Below are 18,920 nucleotides of genomic sequence, written 5' to 3'. Positions count from 1 at the left end.
GAGGATTCGCCCTCCCAAGCTGTGACAGCGCGCTTTCCACACCATCATCAGGACGGATATCTTGGATTATTTTCTTCATTACGTGAGTGCATACGATTATTTGTTGTTGCGTCGGTGATACCCTGTGCTTCACGGTACTATCCGGTGGCTGGTTTCGACCGCGTTTAGGTTGCGTTCACCGCAAACCTGTAACGTTATCTGTTATATATATATATATATATATATATATATATATATTTTTTTTTTTTCATATCTTAGATTCATTGCATACTCGCCGTAGTGCTAGTCATTGAATGCCTCGCGGTTCTATCCGAAGGCAGACTTGACTTAACGTTACTTGTGAGAACGTTTCATGTTATAGAATTTTCGGTTCTATCCGAAGATTTTTTCGAACTGCTCAGTGGGTGCTATTACAGTTTTAAGTGCCTACGGTGCTAACCGAGGACGTGTTATTGATGGAGTCATGGATCATAGCTCTCACATCTCCGTTTCAAGTTGCAAATTGTGTCCGAATACGCTTCTTCCCGACGACGGACACGATCGATGCCCATCATGTTTAGGCGCTCAACATCTGAAGGAGGCCCTGACTGATCCGTGTTTGCATTGTAGTATGCTACCGATGTCAGAGAGACAGCTTCGCCTTGCTGAGTTAGACATTAACTCACCTGTTACCCTCGCACAACAGCCGCGACGCGCTCAAAAGCGTCGCGCGTCAGCAGCGGCTGGCTCTCCGCCTAGCAAGAAAAAATCTGTACTACAGAAAGACACTTCAGAACACTTGTTATCGAAGACTTTAGCTTCTCTCTCTTCAGAAATGATGGAGATGAAACGTCTTCTTCAGTCTCTACAACCCCCAGTATCGGCCCCACATACTGAGAACACACCAGTGGATGAGAGTGATTTCCAACCCCCACATGATATAGATTTTGACGCTCTCTCCATGAGCGCGTCTAATTCTCATTTTCTTGATGGAGAATCGGTGGAACCTGCCATACAACCCACCCTCCCAAACGATGTCTTTTCTAACCTATATGCTACATGTGGTTCAAGCGGTGGGTCTGTACATTCATCGGGCGCAGGCCCATCTGCTCCAGACGATGTGTTATCTGTTCTGCAGATGGCGGTGGCTCGTTTGGGTCTTGACAAATCACCTGTCCAACCCATTCAAACCAATGTGTTCTTCAGACAAGCCGCTGATAATAATGTGTTCACAATGCCACCGTGCAAGGATTTTGTGACAGAATTCTCCAGTGCACTTACCAGTCCCAATGTGCCTAGGAGGAGGTCAAAGACAGCTCGCACTCTTGCAGCAATGGCTGAGGCTGACTCCATCGGGGTAGGACGGGCGCCTGAAATTGAACAGCCGGTTGCAGCTTTGGTGGTATCACCAGATGAGGCTCTAAGAGGCAATGTACGCTGCCCGAGTGCACAATGTGGACGCACTGACACTTTCTTGAAGAAGGTATACGAGTCGGTAGCCTATATAACTCGAGCTGAGAATACTATCTGCCAGCTGCTTCTTGCCTGCAATAACACATTAGAGTCAGCGAGCGTTGACGCTTCTGCATCTCAGTTCTTACAGACGGCTCTGTTGACTATGGGCCATGTGACTCGGGAACTTGGGACACTTTCAGCGACCCTTCTAACAGCCCGGCATCAGGTATGGCTTGCTCAGGCAAGGTTACCTGAAGATTGTAAGAAGACACTGAGAGAACTGCCAATTGTACCAGGACATCTCTTTGGCACCAATGTTTCTGAGGTATTGGAGAAGAGAATGAAGTTGTCAGAAGCCACACGACAACTGACTCAGGTTCCACGAGCACCACCTTTTAGAATGCCTCTAACTCCGGCTCACCCACGCTATCCGAGCTCGGAGCATCGAGTGCGACAGCAGAACGTTTCTCAGCTTCAGGCTCCACAGCGGCATAGAGGGGCTGAGGAGGCCCAGGGACGCCGCCCTTTTCACCGTCACCAGCAGGGGAGACCACGTCAGCGCCCCCCCACAGGTCCTAAAGGCAGAGGCCAAAAACCCTGAAGCTATGGGGCCGGCGGTCGGTCGTTTCACTGTGCAGCATCTACATTACTGGGAAAATTCAGTGTCCGACCCCTGGGTTCTGGCGACTTTGAGCAGGGGATACACTCTGCAATTCCGACGCCGGCCTCCCAAGTTTTCAGGAATCTTTCCGACAGTTGTCAAAGATGTAACCAGTTCAATGTCCCTTTCCTTAGAAATTCATTCACTGTTACTGAAAGGAGCCATAGAAAAAGTTCTTCCCCTCAGTCAGAGGGACGGGTTTTACTCCACGTACTTCCTTGTTCCAAAGAAAGATGGCGGTTTTCGTCCAGTTCTGGACCTGAGACGCCTAAATGTGTTCTTAAAGTCTCTTCCTTTCCAAATGTTATGCACAGTCGACGTTCTTCGATCTGTGACGAAAGGAGACTGGTTTGTGAGTGTGGACTTGAAGCACGCTTACTTCCATGTTCCCGTTGCTCCCCACCACAGGAAGTTCCTAAGATTCAGCTTTCAGAATCAAGCCTATCAGTTCAGAGTTCTACCATTCGGTCTATCTCTGGCTCCTCGTGTTTTCACAAGATGCATGACTGCGGCCCTGACTCCTCTTTGGTCCAAGGGCATGAGGATTCTGCCCTACTTAGACGATTGGCTGCTCTGCGCCACAACAAGACGACATGCGTTACACAACACCAGGATTGTGCTGGAGCATATCCAGAGGTTGGGCCTTACTGTGAACGACACAAAGAGTCACCTGGTCCCAGAACAGACCATAACCTTCATAGGAATAACACTCAATTCAATCACAATGTCTGCCACATTGTCTCACGCACGAACAGACAATATTTGTCAGTTACTGACTCGTTTCGGTCAGGGGACAAAACTTCCTTATGGTGTCCTTCTGCAACTAATGGGGATGTTAGCCGCCGCAACATCCGTGATCCCCTTGGGCTTGCTTCACCTCAGGCCTCTTCAGAGGTGGAGCAACAGCTTAGGGCTAGATTCAGCGAGACATCGCCATTGCATGATTGTCATTTCGCCTGCCTGTGTCCGTGCATTGAAACCCTGGAAAAAGGTAACATTTCTGAAAGCCGGTGTGCCTCTAGGGGTGGTGTCCTCCCGTCGGGAAGTGATCACGACCGATGCTTCACTAACAGGATGGGGGGCAACTTGGAACCAGAGGGGAATTGGTGATCACTGGTCACCCAGGGAGGCCTTAGAACATATCAACGTCTTGGAGTTGAAGGCAGTGTACTTGGCTCTACAACACTTCTTACCAAACCTGATGGGTCGTCATGTGCTTGTCCGGTCCGACAACACGTCGACAGTCTTTCATTTGAATCATCAGGGCGGCACCAGGTCTCTTGCGTCTTTACTGCTAACTCGCAAGATCCTCACATGGTCTCAGGGCCGGCTGGCCTCATTAAGGGCAGTTCATCTCCCGGGATTGGACAATCAAGTGGCGGATGCTCTGTCCAGGGATCTGCTGCTCCCGGGGGAATGGAGACTTCACCCGGATGTAGTACAGTTGATTTGGCAACGGTTTGGCAAGGCAGAGGTAGACCTGTTTGCATCGGAAATGACCACTCATTGCCGCTGGTGGTTCGCGAGAGCCGAGGCGTCCAGCCCATTGGGACAGGATGCATTAGCCCACGAGTGGCCGAGTTGCCTGTTGTATGCATTCCCTCCATTTCCACTTCTGTGGGAAACATTACATCGTATATTCCTAAACAAGCACAGGGTGCTTTTAGTGGCACCTCGATGGCCATCCAGGCTATGGTTTCCTCTCCTTCTGAGTCTGTTACAAGGCGAACCATGGCAGCTTCCCACCAGACGGGACCTTCTTTCTCAGATGCACGGCCGTGTTTGGCACCCAGATCCAACTCGTCTTCAGCTCTGGGTTTGGCCCTTGGGTCCAGATCACAGTTAATGGATTGTGAACCAGCAGTAGTGAACACTATCGGCAACGCTAGGGCTCCTTCGACACGACAGCTTTATGCTGCTCGTTGGAGGATATTTTCTTCTTGGTGCGGGGATCAAGGAATTGACCCAGTTAACTGTACTGTGCCGACAGTTTTGAGTTTTTTGCAGCATCTATTTGACGACAACAGGGCGGCCTCCACTTTAAAAGTTTACGTTGCTGCCATATCTGCTTATCATGACCCGGTTGCTGGTGCTTCCCTTGGGTCTCATAACCTTGTTTGTAGTTTTCTGAAGGGAGCGAGGCGTTTAAAGCCAGTTCGTTCTACTCCTTTTCCTGTGTGGGACTTACCGCTAGTCCCTTTGTACACCACCATTTGAGCCGTTAGCTGTGGCAGATATTAAGTGGTTGTCCTTAAAAGTGTCTTTTTTGTTGGCCGTTGTTTCCACTAAACGTGTTGGTGAACTTCATGCCTTGTCAGTGAGTGAATTGTGTTTACGTTGGTTACCAGAGGATTCTGGGGTCATTCTTCGGCCTAATCCAGCCTTTCTCCCTAAAGTTTTGTTACCACAATTTGTGAATCAGTCTATTCATCTGGCTGCTTTTCAGCCGCCTTTCAATCACTCAGATACAGATGGGGGGAGGTCTCATCTTCTGTGTCCTGTACGAGCTTTAAAGTGCTATGTTAAGTCTACTGCTTCTTTCAGACAGACAGATCAGTTATTTGTCTGTTATGGTGAGGTACGCAAGGGTGCATCTTTATCCAAACAGAGGCTATCACGCTGGATTGTCGAGACGATAAAGTTGGCGTATAATAAATCTCATCAACCCTTACCAGTGGGTGTTACTTGTCACTCCACTAGGGCTGTGTCTTCGTCTTGGGCCACTTTACGGGGAGTTTCCTTGGCGGATGTCTGCGAAGCTGCTACCTGGCCTTCTCCATGTACCTTCGCGCGGTTCTACAAGGTTAACGTGGCTGCTTCCCATGATGTGAGCTCTGCAGTCCTTCTGGAGCAACCCTGATGTTGCAAGTGGGTGGCATTCCTCATGACTGTGTTGATATGCGTCATCCACTAGTGCTCTGCACTGCCTCTGGCGGTCAGTAGGAATGAAACAGAACGCTAGTTACGTATGTAACTGTGGTTCTGTGAATTCCGGATGACCGCCAGAGTCCCTCGTCACTCGGAATGCGCGAGAAAGCATTCTGAGGCTGGGCACCGAGTCACTGTGGTTTATATCCTCGCGTCTCGGTCTGCGTCATGACGTGACTTTGTTGTTATATTCTTCTCGATCTATCTAGCTGGCGCAGCGATTATCCACTAGTGCTCTGCACTGCCTCTGGCGGTCATCCGGAATTCACAGAACCACAGTTACATACGTAACTAGCGTTTTCACACAAAAAGCAATACAATTCCGAGCCAGTCGATATGTGCCACAAAGAGAAAGCTTAAGAAAGAAACCAAAGAGAACACCCAATGGAATATTCAGGTTTTTGTTAATCATACTACACAATCACAAAGCTCTTAAAATATAAAAATATAATTTAGATTAGAAAATATTTTGTGAATATTTTTAAAAGATCAGATCAGCAAAAATTATTAAAATATAAAAATATAATTTCTATTAAAAATAGTTTGAAAATATTTTTTAAAAAGCTCAGGGAATATAGTGCAAATATTGTTAAAAAAATGTTTTCATTACTGTAACTTCAAATATACAAACTCAAAGATTACATACAGCAGATTTACACAAAAATTGCTGAAGACTTTCTTGAAAAAAAATGAAGCTATTACTTTCACACAAATAATAAGATAAAAAATTTTTTAAATAAAACACAGCATAATACGTGGAGCATTTATGTTTTATTCCCTAGACTGTGTTCTGGAGCATAATGTCATCTGAGAAACATTGAATATTATGACCTACAGGATGAGAGCATTCGACGCAGTATAGGCCTACTCACTTATAAACACACCATCTCTGCACTGTAACATAACAGATCCTGTACTGCCCCCATCCAAACTCAATTCACATCTCTTTTTCATCCATTCAAGAGTATAGTATCGCAGCATGAGAAAACATCCTGTTTAGATACAGAAACATTGATTATTATATAGATTATAATCAATGATTGAGAATTATAACTCTAAAAGGCTTCTTAACTCATTTGCATGCATTATCAATGGACCTAATAAGTTCCACGCAAGCTTTCTGAAACAAGCTTGCAAAGAAAAAAAACGTACAGGAACTTACTGTTCCTATTTGATTATATTATGTCACATTGACGCAATAACCTTGACAAGGCCAGTATTTTATCTTTCGGAAACACTTTAGAATATGTTCCTTCATTAATGAATAACTACACAGGAACAAATTTGAGTAACGCACTATTAACATTCTAGTAACTACAATTAACTAACAAGAAACTCTGATTAACAAATTAGTAAGTAATAGCACTCAGTTGAATGTGGTGGTTCACTATTAGCTAGTTTTTTCATACCTCCCAGAGAACTACTATATACAGGTTCATAATGAATATGAATAATGCATAATTTATCATAAAATGTAAAGGTAACTCACCAGTAATGACTCAAGTGCTACTACATCCTTCTAAAGGAATTACTAATTATTTGGATCAGTATTCTAAAGTGAAAAACATGATAACTACCTAATATTTACTGAAGTCATTGTAAGCTTTTGAGATTTTTGTAAGATTTTGAATAGTCATTACTAGTGTGTTGCCATGATCTTCACTTAATACTGATCCAAATAATGAGTAGTTCCTTTAGAAAGATGTAGTAACACATGAGTCATTACTATCCAAAACCTTACAAAAACCTCAAAAGCTTACAATGACTTAGGTTAATATTAGGTTAATAAGCTTTTTACTTTAGAATACTGGTTCAAATGATTAGTAGATCCTTTAAAGGATGTATTAACACTTGATTAATTACTAATGAGTTACCATTACCTTATATTATACATTATGCATTATTAATATTAATTATGAACCTGTATATAGTAGTTCTTGTAGTCATGTCAAGTCACATTTATTTATATAGTGCTTTTTACAATACAGATTGTTTCAAAGCAGCTTTACAGAGATAACAGGAAAATGCAGCAAAGTTTGTTTCCAGAAGAAAATAGCGTCAGTCCAGCTTAAGTAAGTTCAGTGATGTTTCATTTTGTTGTAAAAAAGTTATTTAGTTCATTTATATATAGCCGCTCTGGAGAAAACGCCTCGGTTACGACTGTAACCTCGGTTCCCTGAAGAGGGAACGAGCGTTGCGTCGAAAACTGACGCTATGGGAACGCTTTGCGTGATGACGTCTTGAAGCACATGTAAAATCAGTCCAATGGTGTGGCGGAACGTCAGAGGCGGGTGACGTCACGTACCAGGAAACTATAAAAGCCGGCCCAAAACAGAAAACGAAAGCTTCGTAAAAGTCTGAAGTCGAGCTGACAGGCATGAAGGAGATATGGCAGGGCGACGCAACGCTCGTTCCCTCTTCAGGGAACCGAGGTTACAGTCGTAACCGAGGCGTTCCCTTTCAAGGGAACTCCCGTTGCGTCGAAAACTGACGCTATGGGAACGTCTATACCAACGCCTCCATAGCTACAAATGTCTGTCCTGTGTGTAATCATGTGAGCAGCACTAAGAAGACAAAACATGAGACCCTGGAGTAGAGTCTAAATCCAGAGAGTAGAACCTGACGAAGGTGTGCGGTGAGGACCAGCCTGCCGCATCACAGACGTCCTGTAACGATACTCCTGATATAAGGGCCTTAGAGGCCGCCATACTCCTAGTAGAGAGCGACCGGACAGCCAAAGGAGAAGGCTGTCCAGCCGCCTCATAAGCCAGTGAGATAGTCTCAACCACCCACTTGCTCATCCTTTGCTTAGACACTGGACCTCCCTTGTTAGGGGAGCAAAAGTCACTTTTACGCCACAGGGCAGCTCTGTGGACATACGCGTCTAACGCCCGAACAGGGCAAAGCAAATTATTCACCTCCTGGTCCGATTTCGAAAGGGAGGAGGACCTCCAAGTGCCACGAGGGAAACGAGATACCAAAGGGTCTTTCCCCACAGACATTCCACCCAAAGGACTGTGGTAAGCACCTACGGCCGCCACATAAACCTTTAAAGTGGACGGGGTCAGACCTGCAGTGAACCGGTCCTGCAGGAACTCCAGAACTGTACCAATTGGGCAGTTGACTGGATCCAACCGACGGTCACTACACAAAGAGGTGAATACTCTTCAGTTCAGGGCATAAAGTTTCCTCGTGGAGGGAGCTTGGACAGTAGAATGGTCTCAACAACCTCAGTTGAGAGACCTGACTCTATGAGCTGGGCCCCCTCAGAGGCCAAGCCCACAGGTTCCACAGTTCTGGGCGGGGGTGAAATATTGAGCCCCCTGCTTGGGACAGAAGGTCCCTCCTGACGGGTAGCTCCAGAGGATGCCCGTCGAGGAGGGACACAAGATCGGGAAACCATACTCTGCCCGGCCAGCGCGGGGCTATAAAAAGCAGGCAAACCCGGTCCCTGCGAACTCTTTCCAGAACTCCCGGGAGCAGAGCAACTGGGGGAAAGGCGTACAGACGTAGCCTCGGCCACGTCTGTACCATAGCATCCAGTCCCAGAGGAGCTGGATGCGTGAAGGAGAACCAAAGTGGACAGTGAGACGTCTCTCGAGACGCAAACAGATCCACTTATAATTTCCATATCAGCTCCACCACCTCGGGGGTGGAGCCACCATTCCCCGGGCCTCGGCCCCTGTCTCGACAGAGTGTCTGCTCCTATATTCTGGACCCCGGGGATGTAGGCTGCCTTGAGTGACAGCAACTTCCCCTGGGACCACAAGAGGATATGGCATGCCAGCGCAAACCCCCTTGATATAGGCGACTACCGACGTGTTGTCCGTATGTATTACACATGGTGTCCCCTGAGACCTGTGATAAAGCTCCTCAGAGCCCGGAAGACAGCTAACATCTCTAGGCTATAGAATGCCAGGAACGATGATGGTCTTCCCACAGACCTTGAGATGAGCGACCCTCAGGATCGCTCCCCAACCCGTGAGGGAAGCATCCGTCGTTAGCAGTTTGCGACGACAAGGAGCTCCCAGCACTGGGCCCTGGGACAGGAACCAAGGTTTCTTCCACATAACCAAGGCACGTAGGCATCACCGCGTGACCTTGATTGTGCGAAATGGGTTGCCCCTCGGGGAAAAACCCTCTGGTCCTGAGCCACCACTGCAGGGGCCTCATGTGCAGCAGTCCAAAAGGTATCCCGTTGGAAGCTGCTGCCATGAAACCCAACAGTCTCTGGAACTGTTTGACAGTGAGTAGCTGGCCTAGCTTTACACTTCTCACAGCTGCCAGGATGGAATCGAAGCGTGGCGATGACAGGCGCGCCTGCATCGACACTGAATCCCAAACCACGCCTAAAAAAGTGGTCCTCTAAAATGGAGAAAGCACACTCTTCTTGGCGTTCAGCCGTAACCCCAACTCTTTCATATGGGCGAGAACAACATCTCGATGTTGAACCGCCATCTAATGCGACTGAGCTAAAATCAACCAATCGTCGATGTAGTTCGTGATGCGAATACCCCGGAGGCGCAGAGGCGCCAGAGCTGCATCCACGCATTTGGTGAAAGTGCGGGGTGATAAAGCCAGGCCGAATGGAAGAACTCGATATTGGTATGCTTTGCCCCCGAAAGCAAACCTCAGGAACTTCCAATGGCACGGACGGATGGAATATGCGTCCTTGAGGTCTATCGTGACAAACCAGTCCTCGGACCTGATCTGTGGCACGATTTGTCTCAAGGTGAACATTTTGAACTTGAGCTGCATGGCTGACTCGTACAGAACTCGAAGATCTAAAATGGGACGCAATCCCCCGTCCTTTTTTGGAACTATGAAGTACCGGCTGTAAAACCCGGTTTCCCTGTTGGAGGGGGGTACATATTCTATGGCCCCTTTCTCTAACAGAGTGTTTACTTCATGTTCCACAACCAGAACCTTTTCCACGGTCTGCAGGACCCAACGAGAAACATTTGACAGTAGCTTCCACGCTGTCAAATATTCTACTAGAGGTACCAGTCTCTCGAGACTGGTTTCTGGATTTTGTTGCTGTTGAGTAGTCGGTTCGTCGCCCTGTAACGGCGCACCGGCAGGGAACGACCAAACAGACTGCTCCAGCACCCTCCTCAGAGGGGGCGGGCATCCCGAGGCCACTACGTTTCCGGGTGGACCTTGAGATATGTGCTCGCCGGAGACCGCTGCGCCCTGTAACAACGGAGGCGGCAGGGTTGGCAGAACGGTCCCCTGAGGGCACCGAAGAGAGACGGCACCGTATTTTTCTCCTGCTGTTGAGTAGTCGGTTCGTCGCCCTGTAACGGCACACCGGCAGGGAACGACCAAACAGACTGCTCTAGCACCCTCCTCAGAGGGGGTGGGCATCCCGAGGCCACTACGTTTCCGGGTGGACCTTGAGATATGTGCTCGCCGGAGACCGCTGCGCCCTGTAACACCAGAGGTGGCAGGGTTGGCAGAACGGTCCCCTGAGGGCACCGAAGAGAGACGGGCACCGTGAAAAGAGGTGTTAACCGCTCTGCTTCGGGGGGACTACCCTCATTTGTCCTGAGCCCTCAGACATCAGGACTTTTCCCCAGCAGCCTTCTTGGCGGTAATAACGGTCCGCAGATCCGTTTTACCCCTCGAAGACTGCTGGGTTTGAGAGCGCCCTCCGTGTCCCCGAGATTTTTGTGGGGGAGCACGGGAGGAAACGCTCTGTTTCTGAGTGGCGCGGTGCTCAGCGCTCTTTTTAGACTGCTCCCGCTCAGCAGCCTCATAGAAAGAACGGCGGGGGAGAAGATTCTGAAGTGCAGCTGCCTGTTTTGAAGCTTCTTGTGACTTCGCTACAGCACTATTAACTGCGTCTCCAAATAACCCTTGCGTGGATACTGGTGCATCTAAAAGAACATGTTTTTCTTTGTCCTTTATGTCACTTAAGTTGAGCCACAGATGCCTCTCAGTGGCCACCAGGGCCTCTCAGTGGCCACCAGGGCTGCCATAGAGCGGCCGATGGATTTAGCCGTCTCCTTGGTGGCCCTGAGAGACAAATCTGTGGCTCTACGCAGTTCAGACACCGTATCAGCACTAATACCCCCGCCATCCTCAGAATCACCCAATAACTCAGCCTGGTAAGCCTGCATTATGGACATTGTATGTAAACACGCTGCAGCTTGACCGGCGGCGGCATAAGCTTTATGAACCAGGGAAGATGTAACTTTTACTGGCTTGGATGGAAGTGCAGGAGCCTTCAGAGAAGATGCCGTTGCTGGAGAGAGATAGCTCGCGAGCGTCTCTTCCACCCTCGGCATCTCCCCATAACCATGCTCTTTATAATTGTGAATGGATGAATAGTGTGATGTTTGTGCAGTATACACTCGATATGACACTGGTTTCCCCCCACGATCTCGACACCTCAGTGTGGAGATCGGGGAAAAACGGAAGGCTTCTGCACTGAGGCTGTGCACGAGATGGCAGGAAACGTTCGTCGAGCTTGCTTTTCGAACGAGCGCCCTGCCTATCTTCTGGCCACTCAATAGATAATCACTCGACAGCTCTAGTGATAACATCAAGCAATTCTTCACACGCATGATACTGAGGTGGCGAATCCTCAGACTCAGCGTCAATACTAACAACGTCCAACTCCTCAGAGCTGGACAATTGCAGTATTGGTGCCTCCATCGGGGGGGAAGAAACCGCAACGCGTGCTTCCACACCCTGATGAGAGGCACTGGATCTATCAGAAGGAGGCTGAGATAAGGCAGAGCCCGTCTCAACATCCACTGATAGATCCATTTGCGAACCCCAGGTCTGTGATTGCCGCCGTGCCTCGGCAGCGGCGGGACCAGAGCCCTGGGGAACGCGATCGCGATCGTGAACCGAGCCAAGCGGGATCGGAGCGAACGCAATGGAAGCGCGTCGCAATGCACACAGTCACCACCCTCGAGTGCTGACTGGGCATGCTCCTCACCCAAACAAACAACACAAAGAGTGTGAGTATCACCTCCCGTTAAATAACGCGGGCAGGGATGGACACACACTCTAAACTGCTGCTTGCTCGCCATACTGAATATATATATATATATGTGATATAGACAGACAACACCAAATATACAGACAGATTTCACACAGAGCGCAACTGAAGACTCAGAAAGCTTTCGTTTTCTGTTTTGGGCCGGCTTTTATAGTTTCCTGGTACGTGACGTCACCCGCCTCTGACGTTCCGCCACACCATTGGACTGATTTTACATGTGCTTCAAGACGTCATCACGCAAAGCGTTCCCATAGCGTCAGTTTTCGACGCAACGGGAGTTCCCTTGAAAGGGAACCGTGATGTCAACGTCCAGCTCAGTTCACTTCTTGTATAATAGTGTCAATGCAGGCAGATCAATATTATTGTTGAATATTAAATTAAATGTTAAATTTAATGTCCCCAACTAAGCAAGCCAAAAGCCAATGGCAACAAAGGTGAAAAAAGCGACAGTGAGGCATGAAAAATGTCTCAGTGTGATACAGTGTAATTATACATTTAAGTACTGTGTAATATTACGTAACTACTTGTACTTACTATAGGGTTAGGTTAGGAATAGGATTTGGTTGAGGGCTATTTGCATGTAATTATGCATAATTTACTGTTATTACTATGGTAAGTACATGTACTGTAACATATGTAAATAATTATGTAACACTGTAAAATAAAGTGTTACCCTGATTAGCTAACAGTGAACTACCACACTCGACTGAGCGCTATTACTTAGTACTAATTTGTTCATCTTGAGTTTCTTGTTAGTTAATAGTAGTTACTAGAATGTTAAAGGGATAGTTCACTCAAAAATGAAAATTGTGTCATCACTTACTCAACCTCGTGTTGTTCTAAACCTGTATGGGTTTCTCTGTTCTGTTGAACACAAAAAAAGATATTTTGAAGAATGTCGGTAACCAAACAGTTGATGGACCCCATTGACTTCCATAGTGGGAAAAAAAAATACTATGGAAGTCAATGGGGTCCATCAACTGTTTGGTTACCGACATTCTTCAAAATATCTTTTTTTGTGTTCAACGGAACAGAGAAACCCATACAGGTTTAGAACAACACGAGGTTGAGTAAGTCATGACACAATTTTCATTTTTGAGTGAACTATCCCTTTAATAGTGCATTACTCAAATTTGTTCCTGTGTAGTTATTCATTAATGAAGGAACAGTATTCTAAAGTGTTATCGATCTTTCTTATATGTTTTAATGAAGTATTAATGCATTAATGGAAAAAAAAACTCACCTTGACAGGAATTGATAATGCAGAAAAGGGAAAGGGTGGCCTCTGTGAGAAGGACAAAGTTGAAGAGGCTCCACGTTGTGACAAACAGACAAGTGAGACCCCAGATACTGAGAAAAGCCATGCGGTTCTTCCTCCACTCAGGTCGGTTCTGTATCTTTATAGCCACAAAAAAAAGCATGACTGCACCAGAGCTCACCACAACTGCCAATAAGCCAATATTAATGATGAAATGGGCCAATCTGCTCCTGTCAGAATCCAACATCCAGCATCTAAGTAAAAAAATAAAATAATAATAATTTTAAAAATATTTTTTTTCGCAAACTGCATGATTACAGCTTAAGTAGGTCTGCTTACATAAAATATAGACCGGTGGCATCTTCACTTGCCATAATATTCCTAAATCCATAAATTATACCTATAGAGAGCAATCTACAAACTAGTATAGCTGGAATACCTAAAGGGGAAAAAAAGTATAGAATAATTTACTTTCATTAAAAATTAGGAAATTTAGCAGTTTTTGAAAGGGCTTTTAGGACATAATCATTTATAATTTAACTATCTCACCAAAGCCTGCCAAGTAAAAGACCCATGGAGGAAGACTTGAGGTGAATACACAGCACACTAACAAGACCGTGTGAAACATTTCCACAGTCATCCAGCAGAGTGTGCTGAGTAGCGAATAGTGCAAAAGGGTTCCTGTTATCTTACAAATGGTTTCATTTCCAGTGTTTGCTAGGGTACTGGTAAGGCTGAAGCACAGGCACAAAAAAAATGTTGCCACCACCAGCCCACGATGCACCAGTAAGGACTGATCTTTCTTTCCTCTGGAGACCAGGGAAACCAATGGAGACAAAACGAGAAATAGAAATAATCAATTGGGCAGATTCACAATAGCCATGCACTAAGCATTCCATGTACCAATGAAGTCCTAGTTACCTGCGTTTAGACAGCCATTAGAGGAGAACCACACAGCTAACTAAAGACAGGGCACAGCCCACAGCGGTAATTAATGTTGGAGCCTCTAGATGTCGTGTGGCTTTCTGTTCCACTTGCTAAAGAAATGGAGAAATAGACATACAATCCTTTATATGCTGTAATCCATTAAGCAAGTTGTCCCACTCCAAACTTGATAGTATACACATAATCTAGTAAGAGGTAAGACCATTTATGAAGTAAATAAGTAGGCTACAAGTGATTGAGTTCAAATATTTTGGGTCTCAATGAGAAATATTAACAGCAGTCAGAGTCAAAACACACATAGTCAAAAGAAAATTTGAATTATATATTTATGTTATTAATTATTTTTCTCTGCTCATGAAATTGCTGCTCACCATAAAAACAGTGACGTAAGCAAAGTGATTACAACGACACTCTGTCTCTGTTACACTTATGATAACCATCTCGCAACCCTCTGATCTCCAGTTTACTTCACTGTCTAAACAGAAAGAATACGAGTTTGAGAAGAACGATCAGTATTTGATACCAGTTGAGTTTGAAGATCTATACACGCACCTTTTCTTGTGTCCCATGAAACACATTGTTTAGAGTAGTTAGACTGTGGAATGCAATAGAAACATCAATATATATTTTTAAGAGTCAAGAGGACTTATTTGTAATTTGCACAATTTACTCTTGGGAAACTGGGCATTGAAATGCTTGTGAAGAGGTTCAGATTTACAGTAACATTACAGGACCATACAAAATTTAGTAAACATAACCATATACACAAATATAAATACAAAGTTGAGGGCACTGGGATATTAAAGTGACATGCTATTTCATATGCAGAACAATAAATACAAATAAGTGCAGTAACAAATACAATAAAGAGTAAAGAAAAGTAGAAAGAGTAGCAAGTAGTCAATAATATGTCATATGCACGATAAGCACATGTAAGGCACTTAAACAGACATGGTGACTCTAGAACAGATGATGTACAAAGAAACAGGCGCACCGGGAGAGCAGAGTGATGGAACCGGATTTTGACAGGTTCTGGGAGGTTTTTGATGGTTTCGTTCTCTACAGAGAGTCCAACTATGCCACCCAGAAGAGTTGAATTAGAAGGTCCCCCCTATACATCACAAATACTGTTGTATCATACTGTACATTGCTCCACATGATTTATTTCTGCTTGACAAATAATTGTCATACCTGAAATAATTTCTGTTCCTTGTAGTAAGTACACACCACTTTGGATTTAGTCTTTGTTGTTGATTTCAGGCAAGAGGGAAGATAAACGGAGGGTATCATGTTTGGGTCTACAGATGGAGGGGCCTGGAATGCAAAACATATTTATTCATATGCAAGAAAAAGACCTTTCTGTGAATCAAAGATTATTTGAACTATTATTTGAAAAAATGTGAATGTAATTTACTGGCAGAGTTAAATTGAGTCCTTTGAAGCCCTCTTCCATCTCAATAACTGTGCCCTGAGCACAAGGTAGATCCACACGACCTATTGTATTGGATTTCATCACTACTTCTTCTATCCTGCAAACACGCACAAACACACATTCAGACTTAATCACACTATAACAGATACTCAAATGTTACTTTCTGTAGGTATTTACCAAGTATTACCATGCATTACCAATACCAAGTTATTCTTACATACTCAGACATGAATGGAGCAAAAATTGCATGATTACACAAGTGCAAGTTTTGAAGATGTTATTAATGAATTAAAGATGCATTGATGCACTTGGTCCATGCATTACATCAAAGTGAACATATAACTTATAAAGCCACTGCAGCGTGTGTGTTTAGCTTCCTGTTTGTGGCTCAACCTCTGTTTTTCACTCAGACTTAAGCTCATCATGATTGCACTCTTACAAGGAAGGAAGAGGTGATATCTGCATGATTGAACAGATCAGTTCATAACACTCTAAAGTAATAGTGAAACTACCAAAATAAAATAAAATGAATTTCAAATGAAGTCGAGCCTCCTCAGAGGACAGCAAGCCAAGTTAGTTTTCTGTTAACCTTTAAGGCTGAATGGGCAGGCGAACTAGTGAACTGATAATTGGCTTACTTGCCTCATCACAGAACTTCTCTTCTATAAGTGTGAAAACAGATGAGATATACTGAAACCAAAGTAATTACATACTCAGAAATGCTAAACTCACTCAGTGTAATTTTTTATATCTGAAACTTTGACAAAAATGAACATATTACATTAAAGGTTCTTACTGCAGTTGATTGAACCCCCTATAAATGTATATGTTTCCATTACATCGTTCCAGATGATATCACCACGGATGCTGCCTTTCACAATACCATACAGACTGGCCTTTTTCTGGTACTCTTGTGCAAGGTCAGTGCAGCAGGATCCTTGAAGGCCTTTTCGTTCACACAGAATGTGATTCTTCCCATTCACCTCCACTATCAGCAGGTCCAGCAGCGGATCCCAGAACACACAGAAATTACTTTGATTTTGAAGAGGGTTTGAATCTAGGTGAATGGATGAAGATCGTGTGCACTTCGCTGTGATACTGCCCCGAATAGAGAGTGTGTTCTCATTTGCTGAAATCTCAATTTTCTCACAGCCTGTTCTTAAATCATACTCCAGATTTCGGGATGCGTTGCCATGGCGCCATATTCCACACATCTTAAAGTCTCTGTCATTCTCTAATGTTGCTAAATGGACAAGAACATTAAATTATTTGATGAAAACAAACAAACAAACAAACAAACAAACAAACAAACAAACAAACACATACAAACAAACAAATACAAAAGTTGCAAACTTTTTTGCTTTGTTGATTTCTAAATATTTCTTCCTGCTACTATCCTTAAATTCTTATTGAATTCTTTAGTGATCACTTTCTTACCCAGACCAAAACTGAAAAAAAGACAGGTAATCATCCACATCCTTGCGGTCTTTGGATTCTGCTTCATAAATTGTGCCTCAAAAGAAACAGAGAGAATTCAGTTAAGAAGAGATTAAACGTCCTCAATGACATGCCCTAAGTCAAGCAATGGCTTCAATATAAATTCAAAAATTTCATAGACGTGTGTATACCTTTTTGATAAAATTCCATTATTATAACTAATTAATTTCATGAGCATTAGTATCCTTTCTGCATAACATGAAGTCAACTCACATCGCCTGTGGGGTGTGACCTGATGCACATCTCTTGATTTGTTTCTTGCTGCCTGGTGTCTCGTCTCACTCTTATTTAATTTGTTAAATTCCAAGGTGAGTTAACGACAAAGATCAGAGACCAGAACGGCTGCATACAAACAAACGTGTTATTGGTCAAATAAAGCAGAAAATTAATAAATGAATTACGGATTCTTTACCTCTGTATATAGAATAGGGGGAGACCGGGGACAGTTGCAACACTTTTTGCATTTCTCTCAATTACTCAGAGACTATTTGGACTAGACCAACCAAATTTGTACATATATTAAACTTGCATCTGTCTGCTAATTACCCATACCATTTAAAGATGATTATATATAACATATCGTTCACAGTATTTATTTGAATTGAAGAAGTCAGATGTTGCAACTGACCCCGACCCAGGGGACGGTTGCAACACAACCCAGGGACGGTTGCAACATGTTAAAAATACCTTAAATTTCATTAATTAACTTAAGCTTTTTGTTTCAATGAGCAAAGAATTCTGAAAATATTAACTGTTTTAGGCCTACTATAATATTATAGTATTATTTATTTCAATAATATTATTGTAGCTTATTATTTATTTATTTAGTCATATTTATCAAATAACAGTTATTGAGTTTTGTTTGTTCATGTGTAGAACATAGGCATACATCGATTCAGTTTGCAGGTGTTACAGATGCTATTCAATCTCTCCATATTTCAGTGTCAGACAGGAAGAATTTAACAATTTGCAACAAACTTTTATTAAACATGCAATTTATAACTTGTTGCAACCGTCCCCGACCCTATCAGCCATGACAGAACATCATATTCCTGCTAGACACAATGACTTTGACACATGCTAACCATGTCACTTAGAAGTCAACAAAACAATAATTCAAACGAAGTAAGTTTTGATTAATTCATACAAAATTTCAGGACAGTATGACAAAAATATATCTCATGAAAAAATTTACTTTCATACCTCCAAAACAAGTTTTGTTCAATAAATGCAGCAGCAGATGTTGAATATGTCTACTGTCTTCTTGGTGGGTGGAGGGTCTAACTTTGCATGTGCAGTATGAGTGTCATCACTCTAGCTTGTTTCTGATTGGAGAAAAATGACATGTTGCAACCGTCCCCTGTTGCAACTGTCCCCGGTCTCCCTACCTATAAGTCGTTCCTCTTAGTCGATCGTGAGAAACTTTACAAACTTCAACGAAGCTGTCTCAGGGTGTGCAGTTCAACCACACTCTCAGACCACAGCTAAAACTCTTATTAATAGCAGAGCAACACTCTAATGTGACACATAACAACTAATGTGACACATAACAACCAAATGTACCTAAGAACATGTTATAAGAAAGTATGGTCTGCGTCTGTTCCAGACCACTTCAACTCCAATATATCTATATATCAAAATGTTCCTTCACTTAAAAGAGCTTACTTATCATATAGAGACGATTACATCCAATCTCAGTAATATGAAAATAGTATCACAGAGGCACAGGTGTCACCTATAGCTTGGGAGTGAC

General features: G+C 44.1%; 1 protein-coding gene and 1 pseudogene across 7 annotated transcripts in view; both read right to left on the bottom strand.

Annotated features, from left to right (window-relative positions):
- Positions 1-18,530, bottom strand: part of LOC309483997 (adhesion G-protein coupled receptor G5-like) — a 40,640-nt gene extending 22,110 nt beyond the window's left edge. The window contains exons 1-4 of one of the 6 annotated variants that reach the window (XM_082150129.1): positions 18,371-18,530; positions 17,381-17,509; positions 17,108-17,183; positions 16,467-16,913 (exon numbers count right to left, since the gene is read on the bottom strand). In XM_082150129.1, the coding sequence (XP_082006255.1) occupies positions 16,467-16,913; positions 17,108-17,183; positions 17,381-17,410 (553 nt within the window). In that variant the 5' untranslated portion in view covers positions 17,411-17,509; positions 18,371-18,530. Of the gene's footprint in view, positions 1-16,466; positions 16,914-17,107; positions 17,184-17,380; positions 17,510-18,370 lie in introns of those variants that run through there. The other 5 variants (XM_082150131.1, XM_082150128.1, XM_082150130.1 and 2 more) reach the window with 5 other exon arrangements.
- On the bottom strand, positions 5,776-16,203 carry LOC309484092 (adhesion G-protein coupled receptor G1-like; annotated as a pseudogene). The gene is made up of 11 exons (XR_014211751.1): positions 15,874-16,203; positions 15,653-15,767; positions 15,430-15,552; positions 15,233-15,349; positions 14,791-14,833; positions 14,610-14,713; positions 14,215-14,330; positions 13,843-14,102; positions 13,633-13,732; positions 13,279-13,547; positions 5,776-6,015 (listed from the first exon to the last, which is right to left on the bottom strand). The product of XR_014211751.1 is annotated as an adhesion G-protein coupled receptor G1-like (transcript).
- Positions 18,531-18,920: the final 390 nt, after the last annotated feature.

This window comes from Leuciscus leuciscus, assembly GCF_965113295.1.
Source record: "Leuciscus leuciscus genome assembly, chromosome: 2".
In the NCBI taxonomy this organism is placed as follows: domain Eukaryota; kingdom Metazoa; phylum Chordata; class Actinopteri; order Cypriniformes; family Leuciscidae; genus Leuciscus; species Leuciscus leuciscus.
The sequence above is the reverse complement of the archived record's forward strand: the minus strand, read 5'-3'. Positions and strand labels throughout refer to the sequence as shown.